This window comes from Colossoma macropomum, unplaced genomic scaffold, assembly GCF_904425465.1.
Source record: "Colossoma macropomum unplaced genomic scaffold, Colossoma_macropomum, whole genome shotgun sequence".
In the NCBI taxonomy this organism is placed as follows: domain Eukaryota; kingdom Metazoa; phylum Chordata; class Actinopteri; order Characiformes; family Serrasalmidae; genus Colossoma; species Colossoma macropomum.
In genome coordinates this window covers 55823891-55845710 of record NW_023494792.1, presented here as the reverse complement: position 1 = coordinate 55845710, position 21820 = coordinate 55823891, and the positions used below count along the sequence as shown (strand labels likewise).

General features: G+C 41.1%; 1 protein-coding gene across 2 annotated transcripts in view; it reads left to right on the top strand.

The window, feature by feature from the left end:
• Positions 1–10737, top strand: part of tmtc1 (transmembrane O-mannosyltransferase targeting cadherins 1) — an 80858-nt gene extending 70121 nt beyond the window's left edge. For both annotated transcript variants that reach the window (XM_036577623.1, XM_036577624.1), the window contains 7 exons: positions 1060–1162; positions 2903–3038; positions 3182–3326; positions 4851–4988; positions 5377–5499; positions 7247–7324; positions 9807–10737. In XM_036577623.1, coding sequence (XP_036433516.1) covers positions 1060–1162; positions 2903–3038; positions 3182–3326; positions 4851–4988; positions 5377–5499; positions 7247–7324; positions 9807–9929 — 846 coding nt within the window. In that variant the 3' untranslated portion in view covers positions 9930–10737. The remainder of the gene's footprint in view (positions 1–1059; positions 1163–2902; positions 3039–3181; positions 3327–4850; positions 4989–5376; positions 5500–7246; positions 7325–9806) is intronic.
• Positions 10738–21820: the final 11083 nt, after the last annotated feature.

Here is a 21820-nt window from a genome sequence, read left to right as displayed (position 1 = left end):
TGCCAAAGCTGTTAACAGTAAACATGTAAACACAAATAAGAGAAATACAGACAAATTGCAGAACACTGGAACTTATTTAAGGGATTATTAGTGATCAGTAAAGGAAAAGACTTATCTCTCTTTCTTGCTCTCTCTCTCTCTCTATCTATCTATCTATCTTATTTTTTCCCTAACCTTATCTCTTATACTCTCTCTTTCTCTTTTCTTCTTCTTCTCCATTTCTCTCTGCCCCTCCCGTTTCTTTTAATCTCTCCCCCTCCATCTCTCTCTCCCTCTCTCTCTCCCCCTCTCTCTCTTTCTTAATCTTTCTTTCTCTTTCTCTCTTTTTCTTCTTCTTCCACCCCATTTTCTCTCAATCTTTCTTTTTCTCTCTCTCCTTATCTCTTGTACTCTTGTATTCTTTTTCTTCCTCCTCATTTCTCTCTCCTCTCCCCCTCCGTCTCTCTCTTCCTCTTTCTCTCTCCCCCTCCCTCTCTCTTTCTTAATCTTCCTTTTCTCTCTCTCCTTGTCTCTTGTACCCTCTCTCTTTTTCTTTTTCTTCCTCCCCATTTCCCTCTCTCTTTTTTCTTCTTCTTCATCCCCATCTCTCTCTCTCTTTTTTCTTCTTCTTCTTCCCCATCTCTCTCTCTTTTTTCTTTTTCCTCCCTATCTCTCTCTCTTTTTTTCTTCTTCTTTCTCCCCATCTCTGTCTCTTTCTCTTTTTCTTCTTCTTCCTCCCCATCTTTCTCTTTCTCTCCTTTCTCTCTCTCTCTTTCTTCTTCTTCCTCCCCATATCTGTCTCTCTCTCTCTCTCTCTCTCTCTCTCCATATATATATATATATTCTCCCACAGCTTCATTTTCTTCCTTTTCTGTTTCTCTGTCCAGCTCTATTTGTAGGTCACTGTTTTAATGTTTTTCTGTTTCATATATCACTCCTGTGTGTTTGCATTGCGCCTGGTAGTCTCTGCCCAGACAGAGTTTATTATTTTTAGTCCTGTTCTGTCAGTTCTATTTCCTCAGCCATTAGTCCAACAATAGAAGCGACCTTTCTGAAGCGTGTGAATGTATTTTGTTGCAGAAGCGGTTAGCAGAAGCAAATGAGATTTACACAAAGGGCATTGAGAACTGCCCAGACAGTTCAGACCTCCACAACAACTACGGCGTGTTTCTGGTGGACACGGGTCAGTGGCACATCTCTTACATCATCTCACAGCACTCACGGTACTGCCGCAGTTGTCTCTGTGTAGTGCTGCACTACGTCAAACAGCATTTATGCATTTATAGTGTGTCTCAATGCTGAACTAATGTGTGTTTGATTGTGTAATACTATAAAAATATTATATAAAGTGTACAACCTCATTTCCAAAAAAGTTGGGACATTATGCAAAATGTAAATGAAAACTGAATGCAATAATAAACAAATCATTTAAACCCTATATTTAATTGAAAATAGTACAAAGACATATCATCAAAACATATCAAATGTTTAAACTGAGAAATGTTATTGTTTTTTGAAAAATATGTGACCATTTTAAATTTGATGCCAGCAACACGTTTCAAAAATGTTGGGACAGGAGCGTGTTTACCACTGTGTAGCATCGCCTTTTCTTTTAGCAACACTCTGTAAGCATTTGGGAACTGAGGAGACCAATTGCTGTAATTCTGAAAGTGAAATGATTTCCCATTCTTGCTTGATATAGGATTTCAGCTGCTCAACAGTTCGGGGTCTCCTGTATCGTATTTTTAATTTCATAATGCGCCAAATATTTTCGATGGGTGACAGGTCTGGACGGCAGCCAGGCCAGTTTAGCACCAGGACATTTTTACTACAGAGCCATGCTGTTGTAATGCGTGCAGAATGTGGTTTGACATTGTCTTGCTGAAGTAATCAAGGCCTTCCCTGAAAAAGACGTCGTCTGGATGGCAGCATATGTTGCTCCAAAGCCTGTATTTATTGTTTATCATTAATGGTGCCTTCACAGATGTGCCAGTCACCCATGCCATATGCAGTAATGCACCCCTGTGTCATCACAGATTCTGGCTTTTTGAACTGATAACAAGCTGGGTGGTCTTCAGCCTGGAGGACACAGTGTCCATGATTTCCAAAAAGAATTCCAAATCTCCGGACTACAGGACACTTTTCCGCTTCAGCTCAGTCCATCTTGAATGAGCTCAGGCCCAGAGAAGGTGGCGGCGTTTCTGTATCTTGTTTTTATATGCTTTCTTCTTTGCGTTTTACAGTTTTAACTTACATTTGTGGATGCAGTGATGAACTGTTTTCACAGACAGTGGTTTTCAGAAGTGTCCCTGAGTCATGTCTGTTTTTAATGCAGTGCTGCCTGAGGGCCCAAAGATCACAGCCAGCCAATATTGTTTTTCGGCCTTGTCCCTTGCGGACAGAGATTTCACTGGATTCTCTAAATCTTTTTTCTCTTCATGATATTATGTACAGTAGATGATGAAACACTCCAAGTTCTTTGTTATTTTAAGCTGAGAAACATTATTCTTGAACTGTTGCACTATTTGCTTACACAGTCTTTCACTGAGTGGTGAACCAATCATCTTCACTTCTGAAAGACTCAATCATATTACTGACCTTTGGTTTTTTTAGCATTACAGAACTTTACCAGTCCTTTGTTGCAGTGTCCTAAATTTTTTTAAACGTATTGCTGGCATCAAATTCAAAATGGGCAAATATTTTTCAAAAATGAACTAAATTTCTCAGTTTCAACATTTGATATGTTATCTTTGTACTATTTTCAATTAAATACATTTAATGATTTGCACATCATTTCATTCTGTTTTTATTTACATTTTGCACAGCGTCCCAACTTTTGGAAATGGGGTTGTGTTTTTACATGTTTATATGACACTAAGTGACTATCACTTACTGTTTATCTCACTCTCTCTCTCTTTCTCAGGTGATAGCGATGGAGCTGCCGTACATTACCAGCACGCTGTGCGTCTGAAGCCGTCTCACTATGTTGCCATGGTGAATCTTGCCCGTCTGCTGCGCTCCTCGAACGGCAGTACGGAGGCTGAGCTGTGGTATAAGCGGTAAGCTGATGAACTACAGCCCTCTTAGCAGCTCACAGTGTCAGTAATGTTCAGGTCTAAATTCAGTTCGCATCACTGCTGAACTGGAAACTTCTCAGCACGGCCCCATATTTAAGCCTGTGTGTGTGTGTGTGTGTATGCAGGGCACTGCAGGTGGTGCGTAAGGTGGATATCCTGACTCCTCTGGGAGCGCTGTATTATAACACCGGCCGATATGAAGAGGCTCTGCAGCTGTACCGAGAGGCCGCCTCGCTGCAGCCGGAGAACCCGGACATCTGGCTGGCTCTGGTGAGACGCGTTTCAGTCCTGCGCTGCCCGGCGCTTTAAAGATTTTCTTTTGGTTTTGAAAAACATCCCTGTCAGCACTGTTGAACAGAGATTATTTGATTTACATCGATCCCAAATGCCGACGTTATAAAACGTGTTATTTGATGTTATGTGAGTTGACGGTGGTGGGGAATTCCTCGAGTGGTGTGTTTTTGTGGGCAAAAACAAATAGGCATCATCATTAAAGCTGTGTGCCCGCAGAGCCGTGTGGCTCAGAGCCTGAACGCCTGGCATTCTCTCAGCTCTGAGCTCAGCCTAATGAAGCCTCCATAGACCCTCCACTGTGATCCCCATCACTGTCACAGCCGCTGAGACCAAAACCAGCTAAGCTGCCTGGTGCACAAAAAATGACGTGTATTTTTTTTTCTCTCTGTTGCTGTTTTTTCTTCTTCTCTCATTCTTTTTTTCTGTCTCTTTTCTTTTTCTTTTCCTTGCTCTCTTCCCCCCTCGCTCTCTGTCTTTTTCTACCTTCCCTCTCTTTCTGTTTCTCTCACGCTTTTTCTTTGTCTTCTCTCTCTCATGTGCTTTCACTTGTGCACTTTCTCTCTTGCACTCTATCTCTCTCGCTCCCTTTCTCTCTTGCACTCTATCTCCCTCTCTTTTCAATCTCTTGCACTCTCTTTCCCTTGCCTCTCTTACTCTCACCCTCTCTCTCTCTCTTGGCCTTCTTTTCCACCCCTCCTCTCTCTCTCCCTGCCCCATCCCTTTCTCTCCCTGTCACACTCTCTCCCTCCTTGTCTCTCTCTCTGTCTCTGTCTTCCTCCCCTCTCTCTTTCTCCCTCTCTCTCTCCCCCACTGTCTCCCTCTTTCTCTTTTGTAATCCCATTCTCTCTCTCTTTTTCTGTCTCTCTCTGTCTCCCTCTATCTTCCTCTCTCTCCCTGTCTCTCTCTCTCTCTGTTTTCCATCTCCCTCTCTTTCTCAATCTCTTGCACTCTCTTTCCCTCACCTCTCTTTCTCTCGCTTGCTCTCTCTGTCTGTTGCACCCTCTCTCTCACCCATCTCTTTCTCTCCCTCTGTCACTCTCTTTCTCCTTTTCTCTTTCTCTCTCTCTTTCTTCCTGCCCCATCTTTCTCCTTCCCGTTTGTATATTTCTCTCTTTCTATCCTCTCTCTCTCTCTGTCTCCCTCTCTCTCTCCGCGGCTCGTCTTTCTTTCTCCCTCACCTCTTTCTCTCACTTGCTCTCTCTGTCTATTGCATTGTCTCTCACTCTATCTTTTGCACCCTCTCTCTCTCCCTGCCCCCATCTCTTTCTCTCCCTCTGTCACTCTCTCTCTCCTTCTGTCCCCTTTATGTGTGTGTCTCTCTCTCGATCCCTCTCTCTCTCTGTGTCTCTCTATCACCTTGCTCGTCTCTTTCTTACTCCCTCCCTCTCTCTCTCTCTCTCTCTCTCTCTCTCTCTCCCTTTCTCTGTCTCCCTTGTTCTCTTTTTCTCTGTCTCTGTCTCTGTCTCTCTTTCTCTCTCTCTCTATCTCTCTCTCTCTCAGGCTCAGGTTCTGGCTATGGCAGGCCGCTCTAAAGAAGCAGAGAAAATGACTCTGGGCATCATTTCCAAAAGCAGCGGCTGCATAGAGTGTTATCGCCTGCTGTCTGCCATCTACAGCAAACGAGGGAACCACACCAAGGTGTGTGTGTGTGTGTGTGTGTGTGTGTGTGTGTGTGTGTGCTTTTCTGAGCTAAATGGTGCATGCACACACGCTCATTTAAACACCTTGAATCAATTAATATCCACTTAGTCTTTAACCGTTTATGGTTCCTGTCATTTAAAGTAAATGGGGAATTGTGCTTCGCTCGGGTTTAGGGGGGTTCTGCTCTCCCTGAGGCAGGAACGAATTATTCACCACTCCTCTCTTTTTTTAAATCTTACAAAGGAACATTAAGCAATAAATTGTTTGATTACTGTGACTGCATCCATACAGACACTCTTTCAGAGAGAAAAGACCCTCTTAATGGAGTGAGACTCTAACAGAGCGGATGAGAAATTGTATTTTATTGTGTGTCTGTGCGTTTCAGGCGTTGGAGGCTTTGGATAAAGCGCTGCAGCAGGAGCCAGCAGACCCTGCAGTGAAGGCGGAGCTTCTCTTCTCCATAGGCAACCAGCTCCGAGAGATGAATGAGCTAGACCGAGCCTTTGAGGTGCCTTCACCCTTCGCTTTCTACCTCTCCTCTTTCACACACCTTTTTTCTGCTTTTTCCTCCCTCTGTTCGCTACTTCAGTCTTTTTTCTTGCCTGCTTCCTTTTGCATCTCCTCCACTTTCTTTACCAGACAGTCAAAGTCTCTCTTTGTTGTCTACTATGAACACACTTGTTCTCTTTCACCTTAGGGTACAAGGCAAACAGTAAGACCCAATCCCATTTCACCCCTCGCCCCTACCACTTAGCCCTTACCCCTCTGTTTTGCGTGTTTCACGTCTAGGGGTAGGGGTTCCCGATTTTTGTTGAGACAGAGGAGTAGGGCAAAGTGTTAGGGCTACACGGCCCTCCAAACAGAGGTTTTTCAGAGACTCCAAACAGAGTGTTGTCAGAATAAAAGAAACACCGGCAAAATGGCAGAGCAAGCGCCCTAAGAAACCCACAAATATGAGAATTTCCCCTGTTAAGAATGTTTGATAACCATTGTATTATCTTAGTTTAATGTCGTTTCAATGTATTCTGGTCCTTTTCTTCATAACAAGCATAAAAAATCACTAATAGTATGCTAATGCCTTGGTAGCTAGCTAGCTAAACTTCCCGTTCCACCTTAAATAGTCCAGCAGTTCTGACACCTGAAGCTCCAGAATATGACTGCTGCTCCATTTAAGGTGGAACGGGAAAAATCGAACAAGAAGCTGGCGAATAGCTGACTTCAGCTTCATATCACTGAAGAATTAGGGGTGGGCGATAATAAATAATTACCCCCCCCTTTGAAGACATATGATGCCCTAAATGTAACTAAAGCCCAGCAGTGAGGAGCTGAACTTTACCCTCCTCTGCTGTCACTGCAGACTGGCAGGGTCGCCTACAGAGCAGCGCTAGTAGCTGTTAATGAAGTAATGCTCTCTTTATTTGAGTGTTGTTCCATTCCGTAGGGGAAGATTTCAACTACTGTCACTTGTAACTCAATTCCAAGAGGCAGTGACACTAGGAAACAAGGGGTAGGGAAAAAATAAGAAATGGGATTGGGCCTAAGAAAGGATTTTATGAAAGAAAAGAAGAGCCTTTGCTCAAGAGTAGCTCAAAGCCTGCCTTCACAAACAAGCACGACAGAATTCCTATGCAGTGAGGGGTAGTTCATATGAGAGAGAGAGAGAGAGAGCGAGCGAGCGAGCAGCCACTTCAAACAGACATCCTCTTCTTGATGTCTCCTTCATTCCGATAAACAACACTGAAATAACCACACTCTCCTCTTATCTCCGCACACAAACACTCTTCCTTTTAGCAGAGCTCACTCCGGTGGATGCTTTAATTGTCCTCTGTTTACTTTCTTCTACCAGCTCTGGCCTGATAGTCTGATCACAAACGTTTCCTGTAAACACAGCTCGTTTGACTGTTCTCTTCGGCTCTGGACGCACGCCAGCTCTCTCGCTGTTCTAGGCCTCTGGTCCATGTATTGTTTTGACTGGTTTCAGGTTCACTTGACAATTAAGACATATTCGATCCCGTTAGGCAGCTCCAGGCTCAGGACAAAAGCCTAAGCAATGCAGAGATACTGTGTATTATGATACCACCATTGTGGGGGCATTAAGTTTGTGAAATGAGGTTCCGGCGTTCATTCTGATCATGAAGATATTATATTTCTAAAAGCACTGAAGGGTTTATAAAGGCAAACATTGGATGCTGTTTTGTGCCAGTAGTGTTACTGAGCTAAAACTGGCAGCAGTAGTGATGCGTTTTTCTCCACAGAACTACAAGCTCGCTGTTGCCCTCAAGCCTGACCAATCACAAGCTTGGATGAACATGGGGGGGATCCAGCATATAAAGGTACGACTACTTTGCATAGCTTGTCTTCAAACAGCATGGGTGCTTTCCTGGTCACAGGAGAGCAATCAGTGCTGACTTGTGTATAAAAAAGTCGTTTTTGTGCCCAGACTCATTAAAGCAATTATGTTTACACAATCTTCTCCTTATACCGTAATGTAGTCGATTAGACAGGATAGATTTGGTGTCCGAAATTTGCTTCTTTATTTATGGAGCTACTGAATGAAACAGACTTGTATGTGTGGTTTCTGACACTGTTCACACAAAATGCTGCAACATAACTGCTACTACTGTTGTTAACTATGTGATGTATAGGGCTGAACACTGGACCTCAATACCTCTGCAATGCCAGACTTTCTTCAGTACCAGAGAGTTTTGAGTTGGATGTCGTTCAGTTAGAGGTTGGCAGTGTGGCCAAAATATAATATTGCAGTACTTTAAGAAATTTTCTCAATATGTGATGTCATAATATCCATTTTTTCAAACATCTAATTAGTTTTAACGGGAAAAAAAGAACCAGCAGTGCTATATTTAAAAAAAATATTCAAAATATCAAAAACCGTGCGCACAATGATTTTATTCAGTATTTGGCAAACTGTATAGCACTAAATCCAGTTAAACAGAACTAATTTTGCTCCCTTTATAATGAAACATGCAGTTGGTCAGTGTCTACAAGTACTGACGATATGCACAATATGTTCCGAAAAGCATATTATATTGTGACAGTTTATCACAATAACAGTATATGTTGTATTTCCCAGCCCTACATTCAGTACCTAAAAATTTGATGTTGTTCAGTACCAAATTTCAATATCTACTCATTATTATCAACATTAGTGAGCCAATAAGCTTTCTTGTTCCAAAATCTAGCAAGTTCACAAGCTCCATGTTATTAGGTTAAATTTGAGCGCTTAAAGGGCCCATTTCCTATATTTTTCTTGCATTTTATTATTATTCCTGTGGTCCAATTATGATATTTTTGCACATCTATGTACCAGAAACATACTGATTTTCCAAGCTCTCTTTTTTCCCTTTTAAAAACAGACTGTTGTGTAGGTCATGTGTTACATATGTCATATGTAAATAACCTCTATTCTGACTGGCCACCCTGTATTGCGCCTTGAAAAGCAGATCAGGTAGAAACACTCCTTATAACTTCAGTGTGAATGGGCAGGGCTAAACTGCTGTAGGCTAAATAGGTCGATATATATAAATGTGCTATAGACTGCAAATAATATTGCAACTATTGTGAACTGAAACTTGCACTCTTTAAGATTGTGATCTCAATATAAAAACCATTCATCTTTCAGCCCTATTTCCAGCACCTAACTCATTTCTGATTTAAGCCACACCCACTTTTGGTGGTTAATTTAAAATAAAATAATGGACTCGTGTCAAAGTCATGGTATTGATTATGAAAAAACCAATACTCGGCCCAAGTGATGTATGTCCGTCCAAGTCTTATCTGAGATTAAAGGGCTTATATGATAAAAAAAGCTTAGTTTTGAATTAGGCTGTTTCACAAACCAGGATTTTTCAGTTTAGCCAGATCACTTAAGCCCAAAGTCAAGCCTGTCCAATAGAAAACAAGCTGAAGCACATTCTTATTGGACAGTCCTCATCTTTGGGTTTAAGTTGTCTGGCTAACTGAGAAATCCTGCTTTGTGAAATACCCCACTGGCTGCTTTTTTAATGAGGCACAACACGGGGTAGCCGGTCAGAAAAGAGGTAATTCACTAGGATCAGTCTTAAAGGCACAGTAACAAAAACAGGCATTTAGTGTGTGCAGTGCAGTTCAGTGTAGATAAGCTTGCCTTGCTTTAGCTTCATTAGCTATAAGACTCCAAACCAAAGGTAAACAAGAAAACCTTGGACACCAAACATGTCTTTCCAGATCGACTGCATTAGTCATTGAGGATAAAATGTGGAAATCAGATAATTGGATGAACCATCACACTGTGCTTTGCCTGGGAGGACCTTTCCTGTTCAGGCTTTAAAGGGCCCATTTCCTTGAAAACTGAAACCTTGGTTTTTTATGATATAGTATGTAAACATTGTGAAAATTTCAAACTGCATGATCACAACCCAATTCATACAGTCCATATATGGACATTAAAGCCTGTTTTAAATTTAGTGTTTCTGTGATGTCATGAAAACCAACACATTTACATATATCTGCCTGTTCGGCCTGCAGCAGTTTAGCCCCGCCCATTCACACTGATGTTATAAAGAGTGTTTCAGACTGGACTGCTTTTTGAATGAGGCACAATACATGACAGCCAATCAGAGCAGAGATCATTTACACACAGTGGGTTTTAAAGGCACAGTAACAAAAACTCTAAGGAATAAAAGGAGGGCATGTGAAAATTAATTGAGTGTTTTGTTACATAAACATGCACAAATGTCATAAGTAGATGACAAAATACAAGAAAAGTGCAGGATATGGATCCTTTAACACCTACTCACACATTCTGAACTCTTTCAGGGAGACTATGCAGCAGCCAGAATGTACTACCAAAGAGCTCTCCTCCTCTCTCCTGGCTCCAAACTGCTGAAGGAGAACCTGGCCAAGCTGGACAGGCTGGAGAAGAAACTGCAGGGGACTTAAATGGCCAGGCTGGCTCTGGACCTCCAATCAAAGATCCAACAGACAGAGATACGTACAATAACCTGGTGGGTATAAATAGACCGCGAACTGACAGAGATACTAGACTGGGGAGGTGGCTGCCTTAAAAGCCTCCGTCGCAATCAATGGTGCCACAGTATCTGTGACCCGAGATGGCCCGAGCCTAGAGACTGATGTGTGGGCTGATGTTAAGGACCAACCCTGCTGATGCAGGTCAGCGTCAATACCGCAGCAGAGGGGGTTGCATCATATTGAGCACCACTGACTCGTCTGAAGGCTCAGCCTCCTCCAGCCTGTCTGAGCTTGATCTGCTCTCTGATCAGAGGCAAAGGACTTTTAATGAGTGCCCCCCGTCGAGAGGGATTTGATTAATCATCGTCGATTTATGCAGAAGAGCAGATCCCTGAGAGGCTCTTGGCTCTAACTCGCTGTACTCTCAGACGCACTGTAGGAGCTATCCTCCAAATCTCCAGCTCCTCTCAGCTTCAGTGACTGCAAATCTCACGACAGGAGCTACAGGAGATGCTCTCCAACTGTGTTCTGTGAACATGGCCACATTCTTCATTCGATGCAGTAGGATCCGCAGGAGAGGGAGTGCTTTTGGCTGTGTTTTGCTTGTTTGTGTGATTTTTTTTTTTTTTTAATGTGTGACGTTACGAGTGACTTTCAATTGTACATAAATTGGCTCAGTGTAAAAGAAAAAGAAACAACAGGGTCATTTTTTCTGCTAGAGCAGGGGTCGGCAAACTGAATGTTAAGAAGAGCCATTTTGTCCTTTCAAATCAAACCACCTTGGGAGCCACAACATTTTATGTCCATTTTACCATCTTGGCTGTAAATATGTCTCAGTGTGTGTTAATGTCCTAGTATAAAAAAAGTTCTATAAATGAAAACACAGACCTGCTTTGCTCTGCTTTAAGCTTTAGCTCAGCTATAGCCACTTTTTGCATCTCCGGCAGGAACCTTTTCCACAAAAGTAGAATAGTTTCTTGTAAAATGTCTCCCAACGTTCGACGTTTTACGAGGCTGAAGTCGCTTCTCTTTCACTTGCTTCTTGTTCGAATTTTCCCCTTCCACCTTAAATCATGCCTGAGGCGCAAGAATGTAACTGCTGCGCCATTTAAGGTTGAACGGGAGAATTCAAACAAGAAGCTGGTGAATGAGAAACTGACTTCAGCCTCATAAAAAGTCGGACATTGAGAGACATTTTACAGGAAACTATTCCACTTCTAAGGAAAAGTTTCCTGCTGGAGATGCGAGAAAAGCGGCTATATCTGCACTAAAGCTTAAAGCAGAGCAAAGTAAGTCTGCATTATCGTTTATATTACATTTTGAATGAGAAGCTGACCACAGCTCCACAACTTCTTAGTGTTTGACAATTTCTTGTTGCAGATTAAAACGTATCAGGAAACCAGCTGGAGTGATTATTAATTCAAATAAGTCCGTTCATCTCCAAATTATCAATGTTCATCTTAAATCTTTCTCTTTGTCTTTTCGTTAGCTACTAGCTAAGTGAGACTGTTATCTGCATTGCTATGGTGACCAGCAGTCTGTGCGCCAGCCTTCAGGGTTAAAGGGTGAATTAGCAGTTCTACATTAACTCCAGCGTTTAAGACCATTTATTGTTAAAACTGTGTTGAACGATCAGCAGAGCTTTATTTTACTGCAAAGGAGGATCATTTTATTATTACCTATAATTCTGCTGTGGAGCCGCAACAGGGCAGTAAAAGAGCCGCATGTTGCCGACCCCTTTGCTAGAGAGAGGAACGCCTCTCTCATGTGATTCATTTTAATTCGATTTTTTCTCTCTCTTTACTGTAAATGCTGTTCTCAATGTGAAACATCCAAAGGACTAAAGGCATATTGTAATGACCTGTGCAATGACTGGCATATCAAGCACTTCTGATTTTCCACCAGGTATATTGATGAGGATTGTGTAAATGAAGTTAAAAGACATCAAGATAAGCTTGAGATTCACCACCATAATACACATTTTAGCCATATTAATCATGACCATAATTCTATTCATGATTCTTATGCTGTCATAAAAGAAGCAGCTCTCACACAGTGCGTCACACGTCATTCCAGAAACCAATGTGAAATCATGCATCATTATTTAATAAAGAACATCCAACACAGAATGCCTCTTATTAAAGGTGTTATATGTGGCTCATATAGACTGTACTGAGTTTACTCTTTTAGGAGGAACAAGTGTACCTGTATTAATATGTACTCTAAAGCGCTATGTTGGAATGTTAAAGGGGAGGTCCTCTGATTTATTTAATATTTTGTCAATAATTAAATCGCTAAGATGTAAACAAAGCTGTTCAGAGTATTTGGTGGTGATAGGAACCAGATGTCTGAAGAGTTTTAAGCCACCAATAGACTAAGAAACTTCACTATTTCATGAGGCATCAGGCTGGTTAACCCTTGTGTGGTGTTGATGTGTTTTGTTACTCAGTGGTCTGGTGACCCACCACATTATTGTTTTTTAAATCAACACAGCCATAACAATTTATGTAAAAATACCAGATGTTTAAAATATCACAAGTGTCCAGCGTAGGGTTCTCCTTTAGCAGCTGTAGCCAGTCAGCAGCCTGTCCATGTTGTCCACCCTCACACACACACACACACACACACACACATACACACACACACACACACACACACACACTAACAGCAGGCCATGTAGGAGGAGAACACAGTGAAGGACACAGAACCTCCACACTTTTATTCCCCACAGGTTCACCCAACACCACATGTGTAATATAAATGTGTGGGGGGTGAACAGAGTGAAGACACTGAAAATGGGTTATTTTATATGTTCTTCACAGAAAATGAGCAAAGACCAAGAATCAGAGGTTGGAATAATAATAAATCGCATCATTTTTTCTTTTGGTAAACATTGAAAATGAGTCCCACAGACTAAACACCACACAAGGGTTAATTCATTGTAGTGTGGCGTACATGTATCTGTGTATGCATTATTTTATATATTTTGTAGTATATATTGTATGTTCTGTAAAATTCAATCTTTGGATTGTGAGTCAGAAAGTTTTGTAAGTAAAGTAAACAAAACACTAAGGCTACGTTCACATCACAAGCCTCGTTGCTCAAATTTGATTTTTTGCTCTAATCCGATCTCTCTGACATGATGGTTCACACTCATTTAGATAAGTGATTCAAATCTGTCATTGATGTGAACAAATCAGCGTCCTGAAATGACCCGCACGCGCACATCCTACTCAGTAAGGTCACATGAATGAATCACGTGCATCATCAGCACAAACTAACGAGCAGAACGAGCTTCGCTGAGAAGATAATTAACTCTGATCAGCTCTCAGCTTCATTATTAGAGTGAGACAAAGGCGAAAAGATTAGATGAGCTGCTTTTCCACTGTTCACAGGCTTTAACGTCTGTTCGGCGCTGCTGCCATGGTAACGCTGAATGATGGTGCATGCTCAGTGGAAAAAAAGCACATGAATTCTGATCTGAACATCACATTAAGGTCGCATGGCCACAAATCGGATTCGTATCCGATCTAGGACCGCATATGAAAGTGTCTCAGGTGGGATTTGAAAAGATCAGATCTGCGTGTCCACACAGCCCTGAAAACATCAGATCTGAGTCACATTAGGGCAAAAGATCGGATTTGTGCCACTTCAGCCTGGTAATGTGAACATAGCCTAAAAGCGCCTTCACAGAAATGGTTTTAAATACACTGTCTGATGTTTTGAGGTCAGACTTTGGCCTAAAACATATTTTTTTCAAATCTATTGGCCGAGAGGTACATGCAGGGTGTTGTAAGGCAAAATAGCCTCCAAAGAAATATTTTTTCTGATTTACCATCAGTTCACCATTAGGAACATGACATATAAAAACTCAGAAGACATCATGACTCCTGGTTCCTATCACCACCACTGTAAATGAAAAGGTTTCTCTACGATGCACCATTTCACATCACAGCACTCTGAACAGCTGTGAATTCCCCTTCAACTCTGAGAACCTGTTAAATAAATGATAAAATGAGAAAGCGAGATAATTACTCAGAGCTGGCAGGTGCTTTGTTTGTCCTGTAGAAGTGACAGTAGCGCTGCTGAGTAATCTGTTGCTTTGTAAATGCTGATGCTTCATTTAAAAGATGCTCGTTAATCCCTGTTTGATGTAGTTTAATTATTCATTACTAAAGCAGCCCACGTCTAAATAGATGCCCAATAGCACATTAACAAATTGCTGAAAATTTGTTTGTTATAATGAATAATGAATCCTCTCTGTTGAGGATTTGGTTCATTTAGAGTGCTGGAGGCCCATCGTGTGATGTTTTGCTGCCCCACTGTGGTGTGAAGAGGAATTTTCTACTATTTATAACCACAGACGTGACTCAGTGAGTCTGATGTGATTACAGGTGTTAAAGTCAGCATGAATTTGGACATCATGCGTTTTCCTTTTCTGTACTGTGATACATTTCCAAGTTAAATGCTGTATCTGGGGGGTCTCTGAGCTAGCTGAGTGTTTCGGGGGTGGGGTGTTGGGAAGATGGGGGTGAAACATGATGCTTTTGGTTAATATTATTTTTCCCAGCCTTCCAGTGCAGTGACGTAAACATCCATCCATCCATCATCTAAACCGCTTATCCTTCTGGGTCGCGGTGTGACGTAAACAAAAATCAGAAAATGTTTTAGGGGCGGGCAAAAGTCCTGTAAAAGATTATGGAAAAATATGAATTTTATTTTGTAGTTAATATATCATTTGAATCGTGTTTAATATGAGCGAAGACAGACTAACGCAGTATAAAAGCATAATAAACTGCAATAGACTTTATAGACTAAAGAAGCAAACTCAGACACTAATCATGTCGTCACTCATCAGCTACTTTTGGGACATGAGGAAAATTGTTTACTTTTTTTTTCACCAAACTGTAGATGTAAATTATTGTTCCTACTAGGTAGCACAAATAAATTATATTTTGGCAAGTGAAATCCTATTAAATCTAGTCGAAATAACTAATATTTGTCATTTTGAGATTGTTGTAGGAATATTATACGATTGTTCAACTAACTAGATTTCACTTACAGTTTTACATTTGACTTAGATTTTTAGATTTCACTTAGATTTGCACTGGAGCTACAGGACTGGTTTATCTTGGCTTAGTGACTATATGTGGATGTATACGTTTGATTTTTTCATGACTTATTGCTTTAATATGCATTTCCATTTATGTTTGTTGTCCTGCTTTTGTTCTCTGAACGTCTATTTTTTGGGTTTGCCCAACGACAGCAGCTCACAAGGCCTGCAGCAGCGTAACAAAGGAGCTCCATATTACCTTAGTGAAGCTGCGGACCCCCATTTCCAGAGGCCCAGTTCTTGGGGTGAGCACTGGGACGATATTTATCATTATTGTGATAAATGATGTCACATTACAACACAATAAGCTGTACTGAAGCTGAATGCAGCAGGTCAGCTCTAAGTACAAACATTATCAACAATATGCTCATAAAAAGTTTCTCTATGATGCACAATTTCACTTCACACCACTCTGAACAGCTGTGAATTCCCCTTTAACTCTGAGAGCCTGTTCATTCACAATAAAGCGAGATCATTACTCAGAGCTGGCAGGTGCTTTGTTTGTCCTGCAGAAGTGACAGTAGCGCTGCTGAGTAATCTGTTGCTTAATAAATGCTGATGCTTCATTTAAGAGATGCTTGTTAATCCCTGTTTGATGTCTAATTATTCATCATTAAAGCAACACACTTCCAAATAGATGCCCAATAGAACATTAACAAATTGCTGAAAATATGTTTGTTATGATGAATAATGTATCCACATTACATCACAATTAACTTTTCTGAGCATATTGTTGATATTGTTTGTGCTCAGAGCTGATCAGCTGCAACTTCAATACAAAGAGAGCTCTGCATTGGATCCACTGCAACACAGTACATATACGTTTAATTGTGGCAGTACTGGTTCTTCTGTCTATTCCAACTTTTCAAATCTCAGGAAAAGTAAATATTGTGATGCATATCGAGAAAATGTCTTCATGTATGTGACCGGACGTTTTTGCCATCTGTCCCAAACCTACCCTTTCCAGTCTGTGACGAAGGCCTCGGTGAAATGCTGCACTGTCGCTGATTGAGGCTCCATCAGTGAGTAAGCATTTCTGTAATGAGTGATTCACCAGGCAGACACAGAGCTGGAGGACACTGAAGCTCTCACACTGCTGTTGGATCAATGCTAGTGGTCTTGGCACAGCGAAGTTCTCATCGTCTTCGCTGACACACTGACGTAGCTGGAGAACATCCACAGCGACTCTTTGCCATCGCAGCTTTTGTGCCAAGACACTTTCTCACTGCCACACTGTCAGGCGACCTCTGTGTTAACACACCTCAAGAGATTAACATTACTGTACTGGAATCCATTAATGGAGGGGTGATCCGTCTCTCTGTGGGCAGCAGAGGTGGCAATTGTGGATGTTTGTTAGGGATAGATTAGTGACCAGGCCAGTGGGGCCAGGGTCCTCTGATTGCCACGGGTCCTGGTGGGCCCTCTGCCGCTAGGCTTAAGGTGGCTCAAATACTGAGGACCATGCACTGCAGATGTTATTCTATATTCTACTATATATAACTTTAAATTCTTACTTTCCTTTTAAATTTGTATGCTGTTCTGTCTCTTTGGCCCTCTGTCCACCACAAACATTGCACTTTGGCCCCTTCAAGGCAAAAAAATTGAGCGTCCCCGATTTAGGCGGAGCATGATCATGTTTGGTTTGGCTTGAAAGAAAAAGAAAAGCGGTCATGATTCAAATCCAGGCCTGCCAAGTCATGAAATTTTAGCTGACAGTTAATTGTTATATAAATAATGATTGCTGAATTGTTGTTTTTGTAAACTAAATGCAAATATTAATGACAAAGTGGCCAAGTTGGCTAATTAGCTATCTTGCTTCCTGGCTGTCGATGCTTAGTAGTTCCAAACTGACCACAAATACAGCTGGAGCTCAAATAAACAAACACTACACACCAGTGACCCTATAAAGTTGTTATTAACATACATTAAATAAACAAACATTACTCACTGCTGCCCTCTAAAAGCGTCAGTGGGTAGCGCTGTCGCCTCACTGCAAAAAGGGCCTGGGTTTCCCCGGGCCAGGTGACCAGGGTCCTTTCTGTGTGGAGTTTGCATGTTCTCCCCGTGTCTGCATGGGTTTCCTCCCACAGTCCAAATACATGCAGTCAGGCTAATTGGACATACTGAATTGGTCTATGTGTGGAGTGTGTGTGAATGTATGTGTCTGTCTGTCTGCCCTGTGCTGGACTGGCGAACTGTCCAGGGTGTTTTCTGCTTTCCGGCCAATGAGTGCTGGGTTAGGCTTCAGCACCCCCACAGCCCAGAAGGATAAGTGGCTTAGATGATGTGTGTGTGTGTGTGTGTGTGTGTGTGTGTGTGTGTGTTTGTCCTCACCGCTGCCCTCTAAAGGTGTTATTAAAAAACATCGCCCTCTAAAGGCGACATGAACAAATATGAAAATAAACACACATTACACGCCACTGACCCCCCAAAGGTGTTATGAACAAACACCTAATAAACAAACACTACTCACCGCCGCCCTCTAAAGGTGTTACATCTCCAAGTCAAGTTAGAACTTTGGTTGCTGGTAAAGCTCATGACGTGTCCCAGTAAAGGGGTTTTCTGCTTTCTTTTATTTACATCCATTTCCCTCAACTCCACTGATAAAACCACCTAATTCACATTCTGTTTGTTGCAACATAAATATATGGTTGTGAAAACTAACAACTGTGGAAAAATAATTGCAGTCAGGCAATTATGTAATAATAGTGACAGACATCTCACAGACATCAAAACCACAAACTGTGATGATGTGGACACAATAGGATATCACACATGAATAAATCTAAATTTCAAAACATAAAATAAAAATTCCAGCCTTGCATCTTGTGTACATAAATGTAAAATACTGTTTAATCTCACTTTTCACATCTTTGTCTTTTATTACTTTTGGAGTGTGGGGGGCCTCCATAGACTCTTGTGCTCAGGGGCCTTGCAGGATCATGATCCATCCATGATGCTTGTGAGGTACAGACGGCGTCTTTTCTTTGGTTTATATTCAGTGAATTTGTGACACTCTTTGTGTCCTTATTGACAGGTTTTCTGTCCAGTTTCACAGGACGAGACATGAGCTGATGAGTGATTATGTGAGGTTACGTCAGTCCAGGAGACGTGGTCATGCCCTGAAACCAGGTTCCTCTCTACAGACTGTGCATCAGTTCCAACATTCATCTTATGAACTGTCAGAAAAGAAAAAGTGTGAGGAACATAGAAGAGGACAGTGAGGTATAATTAAGAAGAGTGAGTGTGTCATGAAAAATGTGGTGAGGACAAAGTTCAGTTCCTGGATTGATGAAATCTGTCAATACTGCATGTTCAACTCTCCTTCATAAATACAGCCGAGGCCTTCTTAAAGAGACTTTCCTATATACATATATATATATATATATTAGGGATGGGGGAAATGCATCGCGAAGCTCCAAGTCAAGTTAGAACTTTGGATGCGGATGATTCTGAATATATATATTTAGGAAATATGTGTGTATGTGTGTGTGTTCGTATACGTGTACACTATATGGACAAAAGTTTTGGGACATTCTTTTGGTATTTCAGCCACATCCATCGCTAACAGGTGGATAAAATTAAGCACATAGCCTTCAGTCTCGATAAACAAACACTGGCAGTAGAACAGGTCATACTGATGAGCCCAGTGACTTTCGACTGTCTTAGGATGCCACTTCTGCCACAAAAGCACGCCGCCACTGGACTCTGGAGCAGTGGAAACATATTCTGTGGAGTGACAGAAATCATGCTTCTCTCTCTGTCAGTCTGACGGACGTGTCTGGGTTTGCCGAATGCCAGGAGAACATTACCTGCCTGACTGCATTGTGCCAGCTGTAAAGTTTGGTGGAGGAGGGATGATGCTATGGGGTTGTTTTTCAGGGGTTGGTCTAGACCCCTTAGTTCGAGTGAAGGGAAATCTTAATGCTTCAGCAGACCAAGACATTTTGGACAATTGTATACTTCCAACTTTGTGGGAACAGTTTGGGGAAGAACCTTTTCTGTTCCCATCAAACACCTTTGGCATGAACTAGAACGGAGATTGTGAGCCAGACCCTCTCGTCCAACATCAGTGTCTGACCTCACAAATACTCTTCTGGATGAACGGGCAAAAATACCCACAGACACTCTCCAACATCTTGTAGAAAGCGTCCCAGAAGAGTGGAAGCTGTTATATCTGCAAAGGGGAACCAACTCCATATTAATGCCTATGGGTTTAAAATGGGATGTCATAAAAGCTCATGTAAGTGTAATGTGTAGGTGTCCCAATACTTTTCTCCATATAGTGTATATATTGTATGAGTGGCCCAGTGAATAAATGCTGCACAATAGTTATCCCAAAACTAACACGAAAAACATTTGCTGCTCACAATATAATCAACAATATAACAATATATATCAAAACAAGCTAAGTGTTTCCTCAGTTTGGTTAATACCTGTCCATTTTCTCCCATATCCTAAAGGACATCCTTTATGCTGCAACTTTTGCCGGTTCATTGAGCCAAGACTTGACTTCCTATCATAATTCTGGTATGAATCCAGTCAGCTGTGAAGTTTGAACAATGAGCTGAGACTGCAGGGTCTCCAAAAACATCCAGTCTAGGAAAAAGGAAAATGAGATTTACATTATTTCAAGTAAAAAATGAACACAAAGCCAGAACGGTTGTTCTTTAGGACAGAACCAGAGGACATGTACCCCCATCATGACACCAACATCCTAAACTCCCTTCTCCCTACATAGTAAACTACATAGGAATTAAAATATTGGCTCCTTCTCCTGAACAGAGCATAATGTGACTAACAAACAGTCATTTGGGATTCAGCCACGTGTGTACGATTCCATACCTGGCAAATATGCACTATTTGGGTGTAGAAAAAAGAATTTCAAAAAATTACATAGCGCACTGTAGAGGAAGAAAGGGAGATTTAGCCCTGGTGATTTTAAAAGACCAAGCTTGCTACCTTAAATTCACTGCTACCTTAAATTCACTACCACGTTGAATTTACTGGTAACTTAAATACAGTGCCACCTTAAATTCACTGCCACCTTAAATACACTGCCACTTTAAATTTACTCATACCTTAAATACACTGCCACATTAATTTCACAGATATTTTAAATTTACTACAACCTTAAATTTACTGATACCTTAAAAACACTACCATGTTAAATTCACTGCCACCTCAAATTTACTGATACCTTAAATTCACTGCTACCCAGTAGAGTCAGTGCGGGATCTTAAACTGTACATGTCTAACTCTGAGATCCCTGGACGTTCTTGTAACATACTGAAAAATCCTAAAGATCCTAAATGGTGGCACTACTGGTGTATTTTGTCTATTCCAATTTATCAAACCTCAGAAAAACAAAGTATTGTGATACATATCATGTATTCTGTTATTTTATTTTTATCATTCATAGCCCGCAGACTAGTTTTGACTAATTGCTAGAAATATGACTGAAAACCGGAAAACTATTTTGGTGTATTCTCTTTAGCTGAGCGTCACACTGAAGTTAGGTTCAAGTTAGTTAACACACTGAAGGATGTTTCAAGCTCAGGCACAGGACAGCACAGCCAATCAAAATATAGATCATTAACATATATCAGTCTTAAAGGCACAGTAACCAAAAAATGCCTGTTTCATATATTTGTATACATATTTGCTTTTCTCTCGTATGGTGGCTGTTTCTTCTTTGAAGACCATATTAGTCTGGTCTAAAAAAACACCAAGGATTCTTACTATTAAAAGTCTCTTTTGCAAAGCAGTTTATAAATAATTCCAGGAAATAATGGGCATACTATTTTAACCCCCCCCTCCCACACACACGCTCACACGCTCTCTTTTTGAAATTACGCAAGATCATTTTTTTAAGGTAGCAAAATGGTTATTGAAAAAAGTTACACATCTTAAATTAGTGATAATATTTCCCACTAAATCTCCCACAGCAGTCATACTTTATCATTACAAGCTTAAATACAGGACAGTTGTAGAAGTGTGAATATTAAACTGTGTGTACACTGAGCTGCACCAAGAGTTATGCAGCAGTGTTTAGTGAAGCAGCTAGCCTATCAGTTAACTGCACTACTTTCTATTTGTATCAACATTACATGATTATTTTCAATCTACTCCACAAAGTGTCCACATATGTGATTCCTGTTAATAAAATTATTAAGAATATTGACCTGCACCCATGATAGGAGAGATATTCCTCTTAACTAATTTGTTGTTAGCTTAATGAGGTGCTGAGGTGTTGCTCATGCTTTACTATGTTGGGCTGTGGGATAGTAGTGTCAGTGTTAGTGCCTACCATAAAGTAAAGATGTGTGGCTAGAAGTGACTTGCCTATTTCTCATCCGTGTCATTGAGTGCTGAGCGGCAGTTCTCTCTTGCTGCCTGTGCATTTACCTTTAAAGTGCAATGTTTCCTGTATCTTTTATACATTGACACCACACTGTCTAAGTATACAGTGGTGTGAAAAAGTGTTTGCCCCCTTCCTGATTTCTTATTCTTTTGCATGTTTGTCACACTTAAATGTTTCAGATCACCAAACAAATTTAAATATTAGACAAAGATAACACAAGTAAACACAAAATGCAGTTTATAAATGAAGGTCTTTATTATTAAGGGAAAAAGAAATCCAAACCTACAGGGCCCTGTGTGAAAAAGTGATTGCCCCCTAAACCTAATAACTGGTTGGGCCACCCTCAGCAGCAACAACTGCAATCAAGCGTTTGCGATAACTGGC